This window comes from Onychostoma macrolepis, chromosome 13 (genome assembly GCF_012432095.1).
Source record: "Onychostoma macrolepis isolate SWU-2019 chromosome 13, ASM1243209v1, whole genome shotgun sequence".
Taxonomy (NCBI): Eukaryota; Metazoa; Chordata; class Actinopteri; order Cypriniformes; family Cyprinidae; genus Onychostoma; species Onychostoma macrolepis.
The window spans coordinates 24,359,791-24,381,437 of record NC_081167.1 but is presented as its reverse complement, the minus strand read 5'-3'; the positions used below and the strand labels follow the sequence as shown (position 1 = coordinate 24,381,437).

Sequence of the window (21,647 nt, the reverse complement as noted above, 5' to 3'; positions counted from 1 at the left end):
TTATGACATATTAAGAAAGTGAAAAGAACAAGTGAAAAATTATGTGACTATTACTTAATGGATTACAGTGAACCATAACCCTGTAACTATGATCAACAATATGGTAACAAACACTAAAAGAATTCTGTAAAATACAGCACAGTGTGCCATGTTAATATGAAGGACATTTTCTGTATTTGTTTTTTTTTTGTTTTTTGTTTTTTTACAGGTGTTTAAGCTGTAATTTGACTTACATATTCATTCATTGTGTTGCGTTTTAGAGTTGAAAGATGGCCACAAACTTAACGGAAAAGGTACTTTTTCTTTTCTTTTTTACTATTATTACAGTAAACAAATTCTAAATCCACTTTTACTCCAATAAAATGTACATAATGTTTAATTAACTTAATTTGGAGGCTGGTCTCAAATATTGTACATTTAATTAATCTGATTAATTAAAGTCCAATTAAAACCTTTTTAATATAAAATGTACAAAATACAGAGAGTTCAAAGTCTGCAATAATCTGAAAACATTAAACAATTCGAGCTTAATAAGAGCAGTGGAAGAAAAAAGGAATTTCAATACAGTGTTGCCCTGCAAACAAAAAAGTATTTGTACTGAACAAAAGGCCAAATTTTAGGACCTGAATATTTTGCCAGCCTAAACTCAGTCAGAGTCTTCTTAAACTTCACAAAAACTGCAAAGCCCATCTCCAGCAGCTACAGCAGTTCCAGTAAGTAATTCCCTTCAATCAAAGCCTTTTCTTCCACAAAGTAACTCTCCGATTAAGACTCTAGAAGTGAACAGCTCAGTCCGATACAAAGCATGCGAAGCCATGAATCTGCAGACTTTGTCCCCTGTGGTCTGTCAGCATCTAATCCCAACCGACTGATGGAAAAGATCCCATCGCAGTAATCTGATTTCAGGTCTCTCAAGACACCCCAGGATAAAATAAACCTTTCTAGCAGATTATATGCATCTGGCGAAGATCCAGTGGCAGACAAAAACACTCTTTCAGACAATGCTTCCTCAAACAGAACGGAGCAGCATTGTGAACTGAGCTATATGTGAAGAACCATTTCAGACCAGTGACAGAAACTCTATTTGGAAACCACTTACTAGTTGTAAGATGCTATTCAAAGTCTTGTAGACAACCTATACTCTCCTCGACAATTTATAAAACAGCATTTATCCACACAGACTCACCTTGCTGTCAGAAAGACCATCCAAATCAGGAGAACCGGCTAAAGCCCTGACACCCCGAGGAAAGACAAATGACTTCATTTCCAGCAGAAAACACTAAATGCAGTGGCCATATCTGACAAATACAGCTCTCACTGTTCATCAGTGACCAATAATTAGGGTTCTTGATGTGTAAATTGCCTTGAAATTTATAAGTCTGAAATGGAAAAGATTTGTATATGCATAATTTGGTAATGATGTCTATCATCCTAATCGAGGTTCACGGGCTAATTCTCTCTACAGAGTTTTCTTAAAATTTACAACAGCAATAAAAGGCTGTGATATGTGTCCCTTCTGCTGCGAAGCTATTAGAAGCTTTTAAAACCTGCTTAACTTTATGTGACTTGTGAATCTCTCAATGGACACTTTTGCTTGGTTTCAAAACCTAGTGAACTGCCTAGTGACATGTTTTACTTAAATATAAACTCATAAATAACTGATTTATTAGACTGTACATTGGCAATTACGCCACTCACCACACTTTTTGACTCCAGCAGAGCTTGATGCTACAATATGCAATTTCACAAATAATTACAAAGAAATGGCAAGTAACACACTTAATTAAAGACTGAAATAATATTGTTATAAACCATGTTCTAATAATATTATTTGTAACTTAAGAACCCCCACAATCTTTTTGCTACTTTTACACTGTAAAAAGATTTTTCAGAGTATTTTTCTAAGATAATATTTCAGTCTTTCTACTTAATTTTCATATTCAATGCAACATGTTACTTGCCATTTTTTAGTAGTTATCATAAAAATAATCAATTTCTGAATGAAAATTGTTTTCACTTTATTCTAAAATGCATAAAACTTTATAACAAACTTGGTAAAACTACTATTTTACACTATTATTAAAAAGTTTGGGGTCAGGAAGTTTTTTTTTTTTTTGTTTGTTTTTTTAAATAAATTAATATTTGTATTTGGCAAGGATGCATTAAATTTTTTGAAAGTGACCGTAAAGACATTTATAATATTACAAAAGATCTTTTTTCTATTCCAAGAATCCTGAAGAAAAATATTACTTAATATTAATACAAATATTAAGCAGCACAACTGATGTCAACATTAATAATACTTCAGCACCAAAACAGCTAATTTGATTAATAATGGTTTTTGAAAATTCATATTTGCCATCACAGAAATAAATACATTCTAAAACATTCAAATAGAAACCGCTATTTTCAATTGTAATTATATTTTACAATATTAGCAGCCATGGTGATAAGAGACTTCCAAAAATGTATTTTTAGCCTACTTTTAACAAGGTATTTTTGAAGACAATTCACAAGAATGTATTTCCAGTGCAATCTGTGATTGCCTTATTCAAAGAATATTGGTCAAAATAAGGTATTTTTGAAGGCAGCAATGACATCTGTCTAGGTAGGTGGTAGTTCACTAGTTGTGTTAGTGAATTCACACAGATGACTTCCACTTCTAGAGATGTTATTTTCAAGAGCATTTGTCTCACTTGTTTTGCACTACCAAAGTTATTGCATGAGATCTTCACAACATCTGCAGAGAAACATCAGGCTTCATTCACCACCTGTCACACAGAACAGTGAAATTCACAGAAATGCCTTCGCAATTTCTGCAGCTATCCTCCTAAAATGCGTTTATGACACCCCGCATGATATGCTAAAAGTCTTAACAGTGCGGTTTGCAAGACGGTGGACCTATGATTACCCATGAAATCACTGAAAAGAAACTAATGATTTCTCAAGCACGTTGAGATAATACAAATCTGTTAGTGTGCCATCCATCTTACAGCAAGATACAGCTGAAAGCCTCCATCAACATACTCACACCACATCGATGCCACTCAAAATGCCATACCTTCTCTTCTGGTGCAACGGCCAGTCTGTCTTTTCCTGAATCCCCCTGGAGAAGACATGGCAGATGGGCACGTAGGTGGACAATCCCGTATTGACACATTAAGTAGTGGATTTTGAGGTCTAGTGCTCTGAACTCCCGCAGCACCATTACAGCTGTCCGGGGCTCTTTGTAACACACTGGCCAGCAGCTGCAGAGCTGGATAATATTACTCGATAATTGGGAGGCTACAAGCTCAAGACCCACAGTAACCTTGTTTGACGTGCCTGAGAACATTAGAGTCAAGGTTAATAGAGTAAAACTACTGCAAGTCTGTGGTCCATGTGTAGTACTAGCATGGATATGCTGAGGGTGACTTGGTTTTGGGATGTTGTCTTGAGCAGGGACAAATTACAATATAAATACAAATAAATACATAAACATAATACATAAACTAATACACAAACTAGAATAAGTTTTCATTAAACTAAAATGTAAATTAAATAAAACAACAACTAATAAATCTAACTAATATACAAACTAACTATGGTATTATTTAGTAGTTTAGGATTTTATTTTTTAAACTAATATAAATTAAATAAAACAAAATCAATAAATTAACTAATATACAAGCTAAAATAAATAATTCAAACTACAACATTTAGTAGTTTATGATTTTATTTATTAAACTACTATAAATTAAATAAAAAACTAAAAAATATACAATATACAAACTAAAATGAATAAAATAATAAACAAACAAATACAAACTAATATGCAAACTAAAACTAATAAATAAAGCCATAGTTCATAGCCTGTGTTTGTTTTTGTATATTATTTAGATTTTTTTAGCTTGTTTTATTTAATTTATATTAATTTAATAAAAAAATCCTACACTACTAAATTATATCGTAGTTTTTATTATTGATTTTAGTTTTTTTATATTCGTTTTTATTTATTTTAGGGCTGCAACAACTAATCAATAAAATCGATTATTATCGATTATGAAAATCATCGACAACGATTCTCATTATCTATTAGTCGGGTCTGCCCATAGTGCACGTCCAACTTCAGCCGCTCGCGTCAAATTACAGCACTGGATAAAGCATTCTATGGACGAAATGCATCTAAAAATAGTGGAGGAAACAGAATAAAATGCTGCGGGAGAGTTACATGATCCAAGCTGCCCAAAACATGAGAGAATTCTTTATTTTAAGCTTTAAGTTAATGCATTAGCGTAATGGTTTGCCTTGTCAGGCGCTTTGACAGATGCGTGTGTATCCTCAGTGCAAAAACTTTCAGTTTACTGTCATATCCTTATCTGTAAAATGTCACAAATTCACGCGAGCACTTCCATTTTTGCATAAAGGTCCGTCCTGACTGTCTGCTTTAAGTTTAAATCTTTACTGAATGAGCGTTGGCGCGTGCACGTGACAGACGGAACACAGGAGAGAGGGAGACGATTAATATTCAGCGCAAAAATATTCATTGTGCTGAAATATCTGTTGTTGAAAGTTAAATTAAGATTTAAAAGACAAAAGACAAAACTACAGAATGTCACATTTTATTAATGGGTGATTCAACACATAGATGTTTTACCAGCTAAGAAGTTCAGCACTTTTAGTGTTTCATCCCTCTATCTGATGTGAGCATAGGTTTCACACCGCACGCTTAAGCAGAGCAGAGGCAGCGCAAAAGCGGCGCGTATGCAGAGCGTGAGCAGCGCGCGCCCATTGTGCTTTCACACTGGCAGCGTTTGTCGCGCGCAGCTGAACCGCGGCTTGTGTACTGCAAATACAGACGAGTATCGTTCATTCGGTCACGCTTTTCAGGTGTTCTCCGACAGCTGTCTGTCATGTGCTTTGATATGAACAGCATGCTGTGATGCGGCCGTGTTCCCCTCTGCCACGTGTATATAACATGCTGTATATATAGTTTACATGATAAAAAGTAATCTTAAAGTTAATAAATGCCTCTAGTTTTAATATTTTAAACAGGCCTTTGAAGTTTGGGCAATAACTCCTGGCAGTGATGTGCTTTCGTGTAGTTGATTCTGTGCTAAATCTAATATTTGATGTTTTTTTTTTTTTAATGTTGTAGATTTAAGAAAATGAGAATCGCTAAAATTATTGAATACATTTTGAGACAAAGGTCTTCTTAATGATTACCAGTTTGGTTTAAGATAATTAAAGCAACAGTTTTTCAATAACTAAAAGAATGTGTAAAAGTATGGTATTTGGGGTAAAAAGCGCCCCTCCTTTTGGGGCGAAAGGCACAATAATTAACATGATAATTAATAGATGGCTGATTTTTCCAATTGTTGACATGACATGGTTCATATGGTATCATATAGCCTATTGCGTTGGGTGTCCACCTTAGAGATAATCACTGTTTATAATGAAATCATCATATTTAAAAACATGATATTAATCATATCATATAATAAAATAAAATTTGTTGTTACTACTGTAAATCTATATTAACTTATTATGGGATCTCCTTCAATGCTTTCAGAATCTTTACTTTTTATTTTGTTTCTGTATTTTAAAATATATTTTTATGTTAACATTTTAATGACAGTATATTTATTGAACATTTATCAAAATAAGCAGAAAATAGCCTAGCACAAACTTTGCTAAAGTGATTGATTTGAACAAGTATTAACTTAGACATTAGTATCAAACAAATTTTTTTAGCTAAAGTATTTATCAATACAATGTGCCTTTTACCCCGTGATTGTGAAACACGAAACACCTCACATGATTTTACGGTGTGTCATTTTTCATCAAGAAAAATGTACTGTGGCTTTAATTCAGCGTAAGCGGTGCAGCAAAAATAGACTCACTGCCGCTTCTGCTCTGCTACGCGCTGCCGCGCCGCCTCCGCGTGCGGTGTGAATGCTCTAATCTGTTAACATGGGCGCCGAAAAAATACGCGCTGCTTATGCGTGCGGTGTGAAACCGTATTGGAACAGTTGCCTCACAGTTCTTTCTAAGTGATCAGCTGTGTCCTGTTGCATTAAATCTTCAGATATTAAAAGCAGGGAATGTGTCGTATCAGTTATATCCATTACTTCTGCATTCTGAATTCTGCAATTGACAATGACACACACAAACCAGGATGAAGACGAGGGAGCTGACTTTGAGAGAAAAGCAAGCAATTTGGATGCTAAAAGAAAAGAGGAAGTCAGTTAGAGCTCTAGCAAAAACAAAGGGCATGGAGAAATCAAGAGTTTGGAAACCACCAGCAACCAACAACAACCTGATCGGCTGAGAAAACAACAGTAGTTGATGACAGACAAATCATAAAAGCTGTGAAATTGAACCCTAAAAGACGTGTCTGTAAAATCACCAACAACTTCCAGAAAGCTGAGGTGATGCTCTGACAATTTACTGTCCTCAGGAGACTTTGACACAGAATTACAGATGCTACACAGCAAGATACAAACCTCTGACCAGCTCCAAAAATAGAAAGACAAGATTAGAGTTTGCAAAAAAGCACAAAGGTGAGCCAGAAGAGTTTTGGAACTGTGTTTATGGACCGATGAGACAAAGATGAACCTTTATCTAAGTGATGGAAAAGCAAAAATTTGGAGAATATTCACAGCTTCATCTATAAAGCATGGTGGAGGTGGTGTCATGGCATGAGCATGCATGGCTGCCTCTGGAACAGGCCCTCTCAACTTTACTGACGACTTAATGTATGATGGCAGCAGCAGAATGAATTTGGAAGGGTACAAAACCATCTTGCCTACCGATATTCAGGAAAATTCCACCAGATTCATTGTGAAGTGCTTCATATTGCATCAGGACAATGACCCAAAACAGTTTAGTCAAGGAATTTATAAGGGCAAAGAAATGGAAAGTCTTAGATTGCCCAAGTCAATCTCCAGATTTAAATCTGATTGAACATGAATTTCACCAGAAGAAGAGGAGAGTAAATGCAGAAATTCCCCAAAACAAGCACCAATTGGCTGCATTAAAGGCTGGGAAAAGTATTTCAAAGGATGGGACCAAGAGTCTGGTGATGTCTATGGGTCACAGACTCACTGCTGTGAATTGTGCGCAAGGGATCTGCAAATAAATAATAGCTTTTAATCTTTTATATCTGCCTTATGTTCAACTGTATTTGTTCCAATACTTATGCTCACATGAATGAGTGGGATGAACATACATATACACTTATATACTTTTTTTTTTTTTTATTTATTTAAAAAAAAAAAAAATCATCGGCCAACTAATCGATTATCAAAATAATCGGTAGTTGCAGCCCTAATATATTTATTTATTTATTTAGTTTAATAAATAAAATCATAAACTAACAAATAAGCCATAGTTCAAGTGTTTAATTATGATTTTATTTATTAAACTAAAATAAATAAAAAATATGCAAACTAAAATAAACTATTTTAATAAATAACGATTTTATTTATTAGAAAGAAAGAAAGATTACTCACTCACATAATTATTTTTAGCACCCACATAATTATTTTATTAAATATAAAATTGCATAACTAAATTGAAAAATGTATATGTATATGCGTGTATATATATACACACATATACACACACACACATATACATACATTGAAAAATGTTTGTGTGTGTGTGTGTGTGTGTGTGTGTGTATATATATATATTATTATTATTATTAAACACAGTGGAAGTATTTCCATTGTTGGACTGGGAGAGAAGGGGAGAAGTAATATAAAATAATAATATATATTTTAATAATATCAAAAACAACTTCCTAATTTATTATTAAGACATGGGGTCTATCAATCAAACCAGACTCACGCTGTCACTTTCACCTAAAAACAACCTTGAAACTCCCTAGATTTTAATCAGTTTACAAAGAATAATACAGAGTACGATTTAATGAATTGCAAGGCCATTAAAACAACTACACCAGTTCATAAATAATTCAGGCATTCAGGTCCCTGAATTCAGGTTTGCTGGCCAAAAGTCACTCATGTCATTTCAGTTTCTAGATGAATATTGGATTACAAGGAGAGAAAGCGAGCTCTCAGGGAAGCAGTGTGGTTAGAAAGTACATCTCCATAACAACAAAACCAACCCAGGTAATTGCATTTTGGACATGTTGTGCATTGGCTAGTATTGAGGATCTAGAAATGCTGGTTCACTCTGAACAGAACACCTCATGCGATTAATCCCACTTCACTCAATCCATGAAACACGATTGAGACTGGCAATTTTCATCGCTGGGCACAAACTCTTTCAAGAGACACGTTCGAACTGATCCACAAAAATGGTTCTTGTGTAGGTCACTGCAATTAACCTTTGAGTGACATTCTGTGAGCTTAATAGCTCAGAACGCAGTAATGGTTGCACCCTACCTTGCAAATTGGCAGCGTTTTATACTCACTTTCTCTTTTGGGGTTAAAAGGTGACCATGTTCACGGTCAAAGACTATGACTTTCTTTCTGTTTCAAACAGATATAATTCACACCACTAATTCGTCTACTAAAACACCTGGCTAGCGTTACCACGTTTTGAAATTGCACTTGAATTACAACATTATTAAGCTATTGGGCTGATTTATACAGCTCATGTTTCATTTAATCACATTTCAATTCATATAATTAGGTTAAAATACATAGTTAAAAAAATTGTTTAAAACTGGTTAACGTTGAAGCATACATTATGCATGCAAATTTAAGGTAAGCATGAGAATCACGAATTATTTATTAAAAAACTATATAACAATAATAATAGTATAATATATATATATATATATATTTAATGACACAAGTTATAAAATAATATATAACTGCCAGAGAGTGCATCAGACAATCAATTTGGAGTAAAATACTTAGTGCAAAATAAAATAAAATAAAATAAAATAAATAATGCAGATAAATACAGACCCTTTAGCACACACGAGCAGCACACAAGATGCAGTACAAGCCAAGCGACTCAATATAGTAAGAAATACTATCAGGCAATTTAAAGATAGACACTTTAGGAAGTAAATAAATTTTGCATGCAGTCTATAAATATAAGATTTTATTTTCCCCCCTTTTCCATTCACTGTGCTGCAGTAAATCAAGCCTGTGCTTTAATACATATGCATGACTCTCCCATCCTCCCTGCCTTTGCATTTCTTTTCTTCAAAAAAATAAATCACTACTAAGAATGGTGTACCGTTGGCAAATTACATTGCCAACATAAAGCTTGAAATGTTCGTTTGATACCCAGCTTGCTTGTCTATGATATTCAAATGTTTCTCTTTGAGAAAGCAATAACAGAACAGAACCAGCGGGAGACACCGAAAATATCACCAGCCGTAAAATGCATGTGCTTCGTTTATCTGTAATGCGTTTTCAGTTTCCAACATTCATGAATTCCCACATAGCAGAAATGTGGGTCAGATTCTTCTCTCAATGCTGGATGTGAGCCTTCTGGCTTAAGCGTAACGTCAGAAACATGGGGCTTAGATTCTCATGAGCTTTTGTATTACGAGTTTAATGTAAATGTGGCAAATGCACACAATAGGCTTATGTAACCACGACTTTCATCTACATAAAGCAATGTAATAAAAATCTCAGTTTTGTGGCTTTTAGTTCATGTTTATTAGCTCTAAGGCCAATGATATTCCAGCATACTACTGAGAGATGACAAAAACATGGATACGCAAAAACCAAAAGTAAAATAAAATGGCCTTTAGAGGGACCTAAACAAATGTTTATCCAATAAACTGCTTTCTAGAATGAGACTGTCGCTCCCCATTACATCTGAAACTGGCTAGCATTAGCAAATAGCAAATGGTTTGCTACTAAACAAAAGCTACTGACTATAGTATATCAACAGAAAATGTGTGACAGGAAAGAAAAAGACATTTGTCAACAATTGTACGAGGTCTTAAAGTGAAAAATAAGTTGTTAAAATGAGCTTGGACTGAAATTCATTATAATCTGTTTACAAAACTTAACGCCCACTTAATCTTGTGTTAAATGAGTTTAAGGCCTATGAGTAAACGACTAGTAAATGATAGACTAATTATATCAACAAACTTTCATGGAGTCATCATTTTCATTGCTGTTTAATCGCAGTAAACATTCAGAAAAGCCTTACATCCAGATCGAGTAATAATATTGACAGCAAATTAAGTGTCCAGACTGTTTTGACAGTGAACATTGATTAATGAGCGGCAAGACAACAGCCAGAAGACAAAAATGCAAGAATAATTGATTTTAGATAACAAACACTAACAAAATAAAACTCAAAGAGACCCCATGTAATTAAAAATCAAAGTTTTGTCTTTTACTCCGTATCTGTGGGCTCTGAGGCCAGACTAAGCAGCTCATTGTATCCATAGACAAATATGCAAGAATATTTGATTTTAGAAGTTAAAATGCCATCGAAATAAGTCCCTCACGTAATCAAACTACTCCTAAATTTTGACAAAATAAGCTTTTACCAGATGGACCAAAATGACTTGTTCACTGCAGTCTTTATAGTTTCTTAGTCCAATAAAATGCTTTCTAGAATGAGAATGTCCCTTTGCCTACTACTATCACTTACATGGGCAACAAATTAAGTGTGTCCAGACAGTTCTGACACCAAGTGCTGATTAACAACCGCTCTGGCGTGACAAGACAAAAGTTAGAAGATGGATACGTAAGAATGTTCATTCTAAAATAGCACAATGGAAGGCAAAATTCCCTGTGATGACCTATTGACTTTAAACTACTGCAAATGGAGATTTGACTCTCCGACAAGTGTTAAACCCGATCCTAGAATATCCCATGGGATTGTCCACTTATTCCACGGGAGCTGTGTAGAATTCCAGCCATGACAATTTGAGAACCTGAGCATGAACATCTACAGTGAGCCACAAAGAAAGAAAACAATAGCCTTCAGTGTCATGAAATGCTGAATTAGCCAATTATCTAGCCTGTCTACTGTAACAATACTTGAGATTCCAGTAGCCCAAACAATGATTTTATCAAACCCAGAGGCACCTACGAAACAATTAAATCACTTTCACCTTCAACAGACCTCTATTAAAATGTTACATTCGTAGCACTGATTCAATGTCTTGGAAATGCATCATAAATGTCACATTCCAAAAGTAATTACCTCTTCCGTATTCTATTAGATTGAGAAAATACTGCATCATATTTGAGGTCAACAAATTAATGTAAGACACATTTAGTTTGGCATTGAACAGTCATTTTCAGAGGAATCTATCACTGAAAAGGGTGACATCTGAAGCAGAAGATGGTACAAAATGCAACAACACAATCAATTTCATATGCATAGTCTACAATTCCAGTTGCAACACAGGCTACAGTAATGCATCTGTTGTGCAGTATAATTTGAAAGATCAATACAACCACCGTAGTCTCATTTCCTACCGGATTTATATATATTAAAAAAAAAAAAGCTATTTTGGCAGAAGCTGTATTAATTATGTATAAAGTAAAGCAAAATTCCTCAGAAGTTGGTCCTAAAGGAGTACAATTTATTGGCTGCTTGTTCTCAAATAGTATTCTAAGTTTCTACCCCAAACTAAGCAAGTGGTACTTGTCAAGAAACGTCTCTATTCTAAAACACAACAAACTAATTGGGCAAATGACCTTAAAGACCATTTGTCCTCAACAAACATATCATCAGCTGTTCATTTGTATGGATTCCAATCATTCTTGCTGTGGCTCGAATCTCAATGAAACACAAGGGAGAGAACATGGCTATTTACTGCTAAGATACTTCACACTTTACAGAGAAGCCAAAAATCACTTTAAATATGTTGAGATAATAATATTATAACTTCTGAAAAAAAAAAAAAAGAAAACACTAAAGCCATAAAGCAATTTTGGAAGCCTTTACTGAAAACCAGAGATTTTAAGTTGTAATGCACATGCACTCTGTCATGTCCTTTAAAAGAAAAATCTATTAAATGTCACTGAACAAAGAGCTAAGCAATTTTGTATTATTAAAGGAAGAAAAATCAATGTGTGATGTTGATGAAACCTATTCCTTACCATTTCTCCTTTATCTCCTTTTTGTCCAGAATGTCCTGCCAAACCCGGAAGCCCTTGATCCCCCTTTCAAATACACATAAGTCACATTATGCAATGTTAATATGCTAAATCGGCTCGCTGTATCAGGTCTAAAACGCTGTGATCAAAATTCAAAGAGGAGTCCTAGCCTGAACTCTGGCTCTTTGTACTTCAGAAGAGATTAGCTGAACATCACCCGCTGATGAAGTGCATGTCTGTGCCCAAACACCCCCTTATTTGTGCTAAATTGCTTCTAATAAGCTTTTATTTCTGCCTCTGGCTGTCATCCAGGTATACGGACTGGCATAAATGTGCTTTAATTGGCCATTCATTTTGTATGCGGCATTACCTCAGGATCCATTGTGGAGCGCTAACTCGCTCATTTATAGAATGCTTTCATGGTTTAACTTTACCTTCAGAGCAGGACAGTGGCATCGGTCGCTGGGCAGCTGAGCTGGCATGGACAGCATTCTGTGGAGGTATCCTGTGACCAGTGGGGCCACTGTGGGGTTGTGGGTCACTACAGGTTCACACTGGTTAGATTAAAAAAATAAAAACATGGATTAGGGTTAAATTATTAAAATGTAGACCAAGATAATCAATTATCCACTTTGAAGATGGGATTTAGGGGGATTTTCTACATTATGTATGCATATATGCATCTTCTTGTGAAATGCATAATTCTTGCAAACTGAGCTACATAAAATATATCATTTGGTTCAGTAAAGTCATATTAATATGATCAAATATGTGGGCAAAAAAAATTAACAGCATTGGAGCTAAATTTGATGACTTTGGGAGCAGCATTTGCAGCATCTTCAGTACATTTTTTTGAGTTTTAGTGAATCAGAAAAATTAATTTAAAAAGTCTGTCAAGAATTGCACAAATACACTTCTGTTCAAAAGTTTGGGTTCAGCAAGGCTGCATTTATTACAATAATAACAGTAATATAGTGAAATATTAATCACAAATTATGATCATTTTTAAAATATTTCAAAATGTAATTTATTCCTGTGATGGATGAATTTTCAGCAGCCATTACTTCAGTGTCACAAAATCCTATACGAATCATTCTAATATGTTGATTTACCGATTAAGAATCATTTCTGACCATCTTCAACGTTCAAAAAGTTGTGCTGCTTAATATTTTATTGGAAACCATGGTACACGTCTTCACTAACTACAAATATCATCTGTCCCTTTTGATCAATTTAATGTGTCCTTTCTTAAAAAAAAAAAAATAATGACCTCAAACCTTTGAATGGTAGTGTTTAAATAAAATAAGAATGTATTATTAAATTAAATTTATCTTCTCATTTGACAATGGAATTGATTTCTTCAAAGTCACACCCGAGTCATGGAAGGAACCTAAATTGTTAATAGGAAATCAAAACTGTAATCCTAATTTTTCCCATCCTAACTCATTCCCCCCAAAAATTAGCTCAGTAAACTGTAGCCCTTCAAGAGCTGGTACCTTAGGCAATCATCTGTGTTGCCTAATTACATGACCGGCCCCACTGGCCACTTGGACCATTCCACTTCCATGTGGAATACACTAAGGAAACATTATCCCAAAAGCTGAGAGGAGGGATTAGCACACAACTGTAAAGACCATGTACCAATTACAGCATTGAGCAGGGATGTGGATTTTCTCTAATCCAATCGTTTAAGACAGAATGTTGCCTTTAATTAATCAGAAATTATTGACTGGAGCAACTCAAGCTAAAAGGATGCCCTCAAGGGCTTTGTCCACAGTGGAAACGATTGGTCCAAGAACAATACATGGAAATCACTATGGCTCTGTCCCAAAATCTACATCTTTGCCTTTGTGGACTGCATTTTAAGACTGTTTCAAAAGTTAGAATATCGTTTTTAGGCCAAATTCTAAGGCAGAATTGCATGTATCCTTCTCAGAGAAGGAAATCCCAAAATGCCTGGCAATATGACTAATGAAAAACAAATGGAAAATGGTAGGTTCAACAAGAAAAAGATTATTATAAATAATTAACTTAATACTGAGAGATCTTCAGTGAATGCCTTAAACTTAAGTCTGCTTCTCAAACAAAACTATCATGTGGCTTCAGAAAATATGGAATATAAATGCAAATAGACTACTCTTTTGTGAACCTGACTAATTAAAAATTGACTATTTCACCCAATTACTGTGCACTGTAGTTTTACGCTTATTAGTATATCACATCAACAGCTTAGCAATATGTTAACAACAAATTCAATCAAAATCAATTGCGAGTTGAGTATGTAATTGTTCAGTTGTGTCAGGAATATGACACACACGGTTGCTGCATATGTAGAGCGTTCCAGATCGGTCACTCATGAGCCCTTATAAGGCAGTTGTCAATGTAGGCAGTAGACAGCAAGGCAGCTCACTTGACTCTGGAACTCTTTGAAAACTAACTAGACCACACTACCACAACAAAGACCAAATGTAAAGAGACAGTTCCATTTTGAAAGATTTTCTGAATGATTAATGTTATTCAGTAAGCAGTGCTGAAATTTGACTGGCCTGAATGTATTTGATGAATATGTCAAGCCTGTAAATTTAACTGCAAAATTATGGGCTGGGTTTGCAGTAGTTTAGGAAGGATCATCGAGTCTGCATTATTAACACTGCTGCACCATGAACCCGAACATCTTACCGTAACACCAGGAGAATCGCAGCATCTGTCCAGGTCGGCTATTCTAGCATCACAGAAGATCAGAATCTCCTGAAGTTCAATCTGTGAAGGTAAATTGACATTTATGGGTATGAACACACATACCTGACAAATCAATCAAACACATTTGCAGCAAACCATTCAATTTTGACATGCATCAGGTTCAGACATGAAGTTAGCGAAGTTCCTCAAACTATAAGTGGTTTCCACCATAGTTTGATGGAGCTTTAACAATCACTAAAAGTACTAAGCTTTCCATATTCTGATTTAGCAAGTGATGAGAACCTCCATCCACAACTCACATCCACTGGACGTCCATCCTCCACTCGAGTGGTGATGAATGTGCGTCCGCTCACGTTCATGCCAGACCTTTCAGCGGTCACCTGACGCTCAATTAATTTGCAGTCCAGGTAGATGGAGACAGCATTGCTCTCGACAGACACACCAAGCTTGTGAAACTGTCGATCGAAGAGAGCATGCAGGTCTCGGTTCTTGAACACGTACAGGAGGCTGTTTTTCAGAAAACCCTGAGCCAAAAATTCTACTGTTTTTTTAGCTCCATCCACTATTAATGACACCTAAATGAAGGAGAGAAGAAAGGATGAACATTAGTGGCTCATTAAGACAGTTAATGAGATAAACTGACTAAATTCTGAAGCGACTGCAGTGTACAAAAGAGTGCCATTTATATAACGATCATTTTGCCAGTCTTGCAGGAGTTATTGGTTTTGAAGATACTCTGATTGATCAATGTCTGTTTTGTAGATCTAAATAAAATCTTGGATTTTTCACATACCTGTGTATCTCCACCTTTATCAAAGATCTGCAGAACAAACCAGCGATCTTTCTTTGTGGTTTTTCTGAGCCGGAACGTGGCGATAACGGAGTACTCATGAGAAAGTCCATTTGGGAACACAGATCTTTAAAAAAAAAAAAAAGACACAACAATAACATCTGCAATCAAAGATTACCAAAATAAAAAGTAAAACACAAAAACAAATACAAATACATGACCATTTACCACTTAAGGCTGCATTTAAGTCACAGTAAAAGCATTAAAAGATAGTGAAATATTACAATTTCAAATTACTGTTTTCTTTTTAAACATATTTAAAAATGTAATTTATTCCTGTAACGCAAAGCTGAATTTTCAGCATCTTTACTGTAGTCTTCAGTGTCACATGATCAGAAAGTTGAAAACTGCTATGCTGTTTAATATTTTTGTTGAAATTGTAATGCATTTTTTTTTTTTTAGGATTCCTTGATAAATAAAGTCACTTAATTTAAAGTATGCTTATTGCTTAAAAGTATGAATAAAAAATAAATAAAAAATACAAATCTAACTGACCAAAATTATTTAAATGGTAGAAAGAAATGAATGACAGTAAATAAGTGAATTGCTTTTGAACTGTTAAATGAACTGTCCAAACAAAATGACTCAGACTTCCTCAAACAATCCTCAGACTCAAACAATCAGACTTCCTAATGCCACATATGAGAGAATAAGAATGTTCTAGAAAGTGTTTAATTACTGCTTCAGTTCAGCAGTAAAGTGCTATTTTCACTTAACAAACACTTCTATTCAAAGCTTCAATAGGCCAAGTGCATTGGCATCAATGTTCTCCTCTGCATTTTTCTCTTTAGCCTTGCCTGTAAGATTTATCAGATTAATTTAACAGAAAACTGTAAAATGTGTCCTTTCATAAACTGAAATCATTCTGTCTGTCGGTCTGTTGTTTGAAACCACTGAGATGTTTTCACTCTTCTGAACGAAACACTGTAGCTGTGACTTGAAGCAAACTCGTGGTACAAGAAAAAATGCTAAAAAAATGTTAAAGCTTCCATCCGGTTATTAAAATTGTTGAAAGAGTAATATTAAATTTTTGAGTGAATTTCATAACACTGTAAGTGTTGCAGAAAGAATTACTCCCATTTTCCTTTTTCATTTCTTTCACACACTATTTGGTAATTTACTGGCACTTCATCAAACACAATCAGCAAAACTGACAATGGGAAAATCTCATGTATGAATACTTTAAAAGGACAGAAGAACGAGAGAGAGAGAGAGAGAGAGAGAGAGAGAGAGAGAGAGAGAGAGAGAGAGAGAGGCAAGACAGGCTGAAAATGAGTTTCTTCTCAAATAGATCATTCTCTCTAGGCACGTCTGCATAGCGTGTCTCCTGCTTTCACAGGCACAGTGAGGAAAATGCACATTATTAAAATAATATATACTCTGACTTTACATGATGGCAAGATCAAATGCTTTTGCATAAGAGGAAGACACAGAAGAGAGGCTTATGGGAAACTAGTACAGATGTATTATAGGACAATGGCCGGAATATTACTAAAACTGACCGCAAAATTTTGTAATCTACTCAAAATATCACTCAAGTCATCACTTACTCACCCTCAAGATACAGTGGAACACAAAGGAAGATGTGTGGAAGCATGAATAAAGTTTCAGAACTTCAGTAGATGTGAGAATTTTCAGTGCATAATGCCTTAAACTTCAGTGTTTCTCAAAAAAATCTCACATGGCTATAGAAAATATGGCATCTTCATACAATGAAAGAATATTCTTAAAGCATCTCCTGCATTCCACAGAAGAAAGAAAGTCTTCTTGGAACGGCTTGTCAATTCCATAAAAATTCAATCTAGCATGTATCTAGATAAGGTAGGAGGCAATAATAGGTTCACAATGAGAGAATAAAGACTTTTTTGGAATTGCTGAGTAATTGATTTTATGAATGCAACCCTAAATTATACTTGATATGGCCAGCCGGTGGAATGGACTTGTGCCGAGTGAGACCTCATAAGTGAGTGCAGTGTTTCGGAGCGCACCAACCTGGGCACTGTGACATCAATTCACTTCATCACTGAGCTGTTAAATAGGGACATCAGAGGCCATATGCCAAATATGATGGGATGTAACACTCTAATGCAGCCCATATTAAACTAATCTCTGAACATGCAGATTAATAAGCAAACAAATGGTACAACTGCTAAAAAAATTTAATCAAATAAAAAAACCCATGCATATTATATTATACTATATACATTTAGTATGTATGTATATGTATATGTATAAAATAAAATATCTAATTTAATAATAAAGGTTTGCCCCCCCATTATATATAATATTATATAATATAATATGTATAATATAAGTTTATCACCACCCCACTTTGGTAAAAATATATTTTTTATATACATTTTATGCCTATATTTTTCCCAAAAATATATTATATTACATTATATATGTTATATTATACATTTAAATGTTTTAATAAAATGTAATAAAACATTTATTTAAAAGAAAACAAAATGATAGTCAAATATGAAATTTGTGCACTTCTAGTGGCACTACACAGCATTGCAAACAATAAATAGAAAAATAAAATAAAACATCCCACATGCACTCTCAAAGGATACAAACAGAAAAATCTACACAAATTAAACATTTAGTTGAACCAGCATTATTTTGTCTCATATTGGGCAAACAAACTGACTGCAATTGTGTTTGATGGTTTTGTGCCAACAATGGTGCAAAAAGGGTTTCATTTTGCCCATAGTCAAAAAAAAAAAAGAAAAGAAAAGAAATATGTACTCTGCCACATAGAAATGGCAAAATTTAAGCAATGAAATGAACAAACGTGTGGTAAGCTTACTATGGGTTGTGCCTGTTTATCAACAACTCAGTTAGGACTACCTGGCAAACATTACATCACACAATTAATATTCATGAGCAAAGTTCATAAGCTTTATATTGTGCTTCCCCCAACGCTTTTCAGATCATTCCCACGCCCCTTGCCTCTCATAAAAACAAATACCAAACATGCAATTAGCACATCATAGCAGAGTCATCTGTGAAACAACTAATGGAAAATAGTCTGGAGGAGTGGAGCCTTCTCTTTCCATGTGACCGTATCAACTGGACGACGGGGCCCGGCTGCATTTCCTGCGAGTAAAGTGAGAGATGTTTGGAGTTTGTGCTGGGGGCTCTTTGACCCCCTTCTCCACCTCCCGACACATCCAGCTGACTAACGCCATCACCTGTCAGAGTTCAGCTTAATTGAGGTCTGACGGTGTGTGTGTGTGTGTGTGTGTGTCTGTATGGGGGTCCGGGTAGACAACTTGGCATTCTCATCCCTCAGAACTGCACTCCACCTCCAGCCAAGGAGACTCACAGTTGGTCCCTGAGGGCAGGTCTGAGCAGCAGATAGAAGGCCCCACAGCAGGCCGCTGACGACCAAGCGTCGGACAGAGCAACAGATCGCAAATCATCTGACCCATGACTCCATTGGGGTCCCGGGGAGCAAACAGTGTGTTTACAGTTGTATAAAAAACGCTAAAAATATCCCCCCTTTCCCTGTGCAGATGACTGGGTGTTATTTTTCACTCGTGAAACACGTGGAGGTACAAGAGATGTCCACTGGGTGCTAAATCTCTACGGCCAAACCAGCAGGTGTGCTTGAAACCACAGAGAATAATCAGTTAGATTGAGCTAAAGACTATGAAACACAAAGGAACAAATTACCTACAAATGTCAAACAATGTACTGCTTTATTGCGCAATGTACTGCCCTGAAATCTTAGACACTTAAAAATGGATTAATCTTATTGCTTTAGATAACAAATTATCAAACCAAGTGGCATTCGCAAAAAACAAATTACGCCAGACCTTTTCTCAGAACCTCTTCTGGTGATTACATTTAACTAACTGGTCCCAGGGACATTTTAAATGGATTTATGTAGTCGGTTCTCCTCAAGTTTACACAGATGTAGCACATCACATTAACTAGGAACATACTGGAAGTGTCCAAATGCTTTGCATCTTAAAGTAATGAGATGATGTGTGGTACAGTGATTTTAAATCACAGGAAAGGGTAAAAATAAATACCGTTTAAAGCAATTAATATTTTTATTCAACAAGGACACATTTAATCAACCAAAAGTGACAATAAAGACATTTACAGTTTAATGTTACAAAGTATTTCCATTCAAAAATAAGTGCTGCTCTTTGGAACTTCCCATTTAAAGAATCATGAAAAATTAATAATGGTTTCCACAGTTTTCTTTTAAACTTTGATTATAATAAGAAATGTTGCTTGATAACCAAATTAGCATATTAAAATGATTTTCTTAAAAAAAAATAAATAAATAAATAAAAAAGATTTATATATAAAAAAAATTTCAACCCTCAATGTTCAATAGATTGTAATTTAGTTTATTATTTAGTAAATGTATCTGTGTTTTACAAATGTTTACAACATTTACATTTTGCTTGTGAAATGTGTCTGTGCTGTATTTCTTAAATGAATGTCACTAGGTTTGATGCATTGTGCCCAAATACTGTACTTTTTGGTGCCACTGTCCATATGGTCTTGCTAAAAATAAATAAATAAATAAAAAGTTCCAGACAACTCTGAATTCTCCTACTTCCAACTCGAAAATAACCATGGGAATGAAGCTCAACAACAGACTTTGAAAAAAAATGGGGCAGAATAATCAACCCTGACTTAATTAGATCACATGAGCATAATTTTATGTAATTTCCAAGACTATGGCAACAAAAGCACTAAGCATTGAGGGGGGAAAAAAGTTATTAAATCATTCAGAAAAAATATTTATAGTTAAAAAATATGAAATATAGTCACGTTCACAGCATCACAATCAAAACAAAAAGTGTAAACACCCCGTTTCTTCTGTGAAGGTATTATGTTTAATGTAATTTGCATTTATGCATGATTTTATCTTAAAGACTTGCACTGCATTAAACTTTCAGTTCATGCATTTCCTGGTAATCAAACCCAAGACCTAGGCGTTGCTAGGTTTTTTTTTGTCAGATGTTTGTAGTGCAAACACCACGCTTTTATGTTTGTCATAATTATCATAAGTCATGCCGCCACCCTATTTTGTTTACGTTTTACCGTGACGTACGACCGACTGGAACGCTTTGAGGGAATTTCAACTCTAGTCTTCCCACCTCTGACTCAGTCTGGAACTTGCCACAATCCCACCAGCTTTTCAGCAAAATACAAAAGAGTTCTTTTGAGCATTAATTTGAGCTCTTTGGACTCATGAATATGCTGTGGGTTCACGCGGTTTGGACAGCTGACCTTGAAGGAACACAGCCTACATAACTCTACATGTCCAGGGCTGTTATACGTATATTAAACATACCTGAAAAGTCTAACGAACACAGAAGCCTTCTTTGAACTTGGTGTCACCCTTGAGCAATAAGTTATTAAAGTCATTTTAAGGCAATTAATATACAGGACATGATTCCCCATTACTGCTTGATTTCTCTTCTAGGCGGTACTCCATTACAGTCACCTCTCTTTCTCCTTGGTCGAGCCCACTGCCCACAGTTTGCAAATTAATTCTGTCCAAATTATTCAACATGTCTCACGGCTCACCTCACAGTTTATCCTTATTAGCCAATGCGAGGGGAATTATCTCAGCAAGCTCGTGATATCTGGGTCATTCCATGTCAACACGCCATTAAAACACATACAAGACATCTCCTGAGTTTTCTAACGGATATCGGTTGAAGTGAAAGCAAGCTTACACCATGAGAAAACATTGGTTTGCGTCGCAGAAGCCCAATAGCAGCCTGGCATATTTTCAAATCTTAAGTGGTGTAAACTCATGCGAACGGCTCTGAGAACGCAGTTGTTCAGCGAGGCAACCTGTGCTCTGTCCCGTCCGGAGATTTATACAAAAAGCTGTCAGAAAGGCCAACCAAAACACGCAACATGTGGATGTGGGCATTAATTCAAACTACCATCATAACATGCTCATCACAGCAGTGATTCTGCAAGGAACTGTCCTACTTTCTGCTCTCCAGATGCTAGAAGATTCTGCACATCGTCGATCACGTCCAAACTACGTAAACATCCATATGGAT

The 21,647-nt window shown here is 35.3% G+C and overlaps 1 protein-coding gene across 4 annotated transcripts in view; it reads right to left on the bottom strand.

Moving 5' to 3' along the window:
* The window catches only part of LOC131551995 (collagen alpha-1(XIX) chain), a 164,239-nt gene that overhangs the window by 135,811 nt on the left and 6,781 nt on the right, over positions 1 to 21,647 (bottom strand). For 2 of the 4 annotated variants that reach the window (XM_058795306.1, XM_058795307.1), the window contains exons 5-9: positions 15,535 to 15,658; positions 15,041 to 15,316; positions 14,721 to 14,801; positions 12,476 to 12,595; positions 12,045 to 12,107 (exon numbers count right to left, since the gene is read on the bottom strand). In XM_058795306.1, coding sequence (XP_058651289.1) covers positions 12,045 to 12,107; positions 12,476 to 12,595; positions 14,721 to 14,801; positions 15,041 to 15,316; positions 15,535 to 15,658 — 664 coding nt within the window. The remainder of the gene's footprint in view (positions 1 to 12,044; positions 12,108 to 12,475; positions 12,596 to 14,720; positions 14,802 to 15,040; positions 15,317 to 15,534; positions 15,659 to 21,647) is intronic. The other 2 variants (XM_058795308.1, XM_058795309.1) reach the window with 1 other exon arrangement.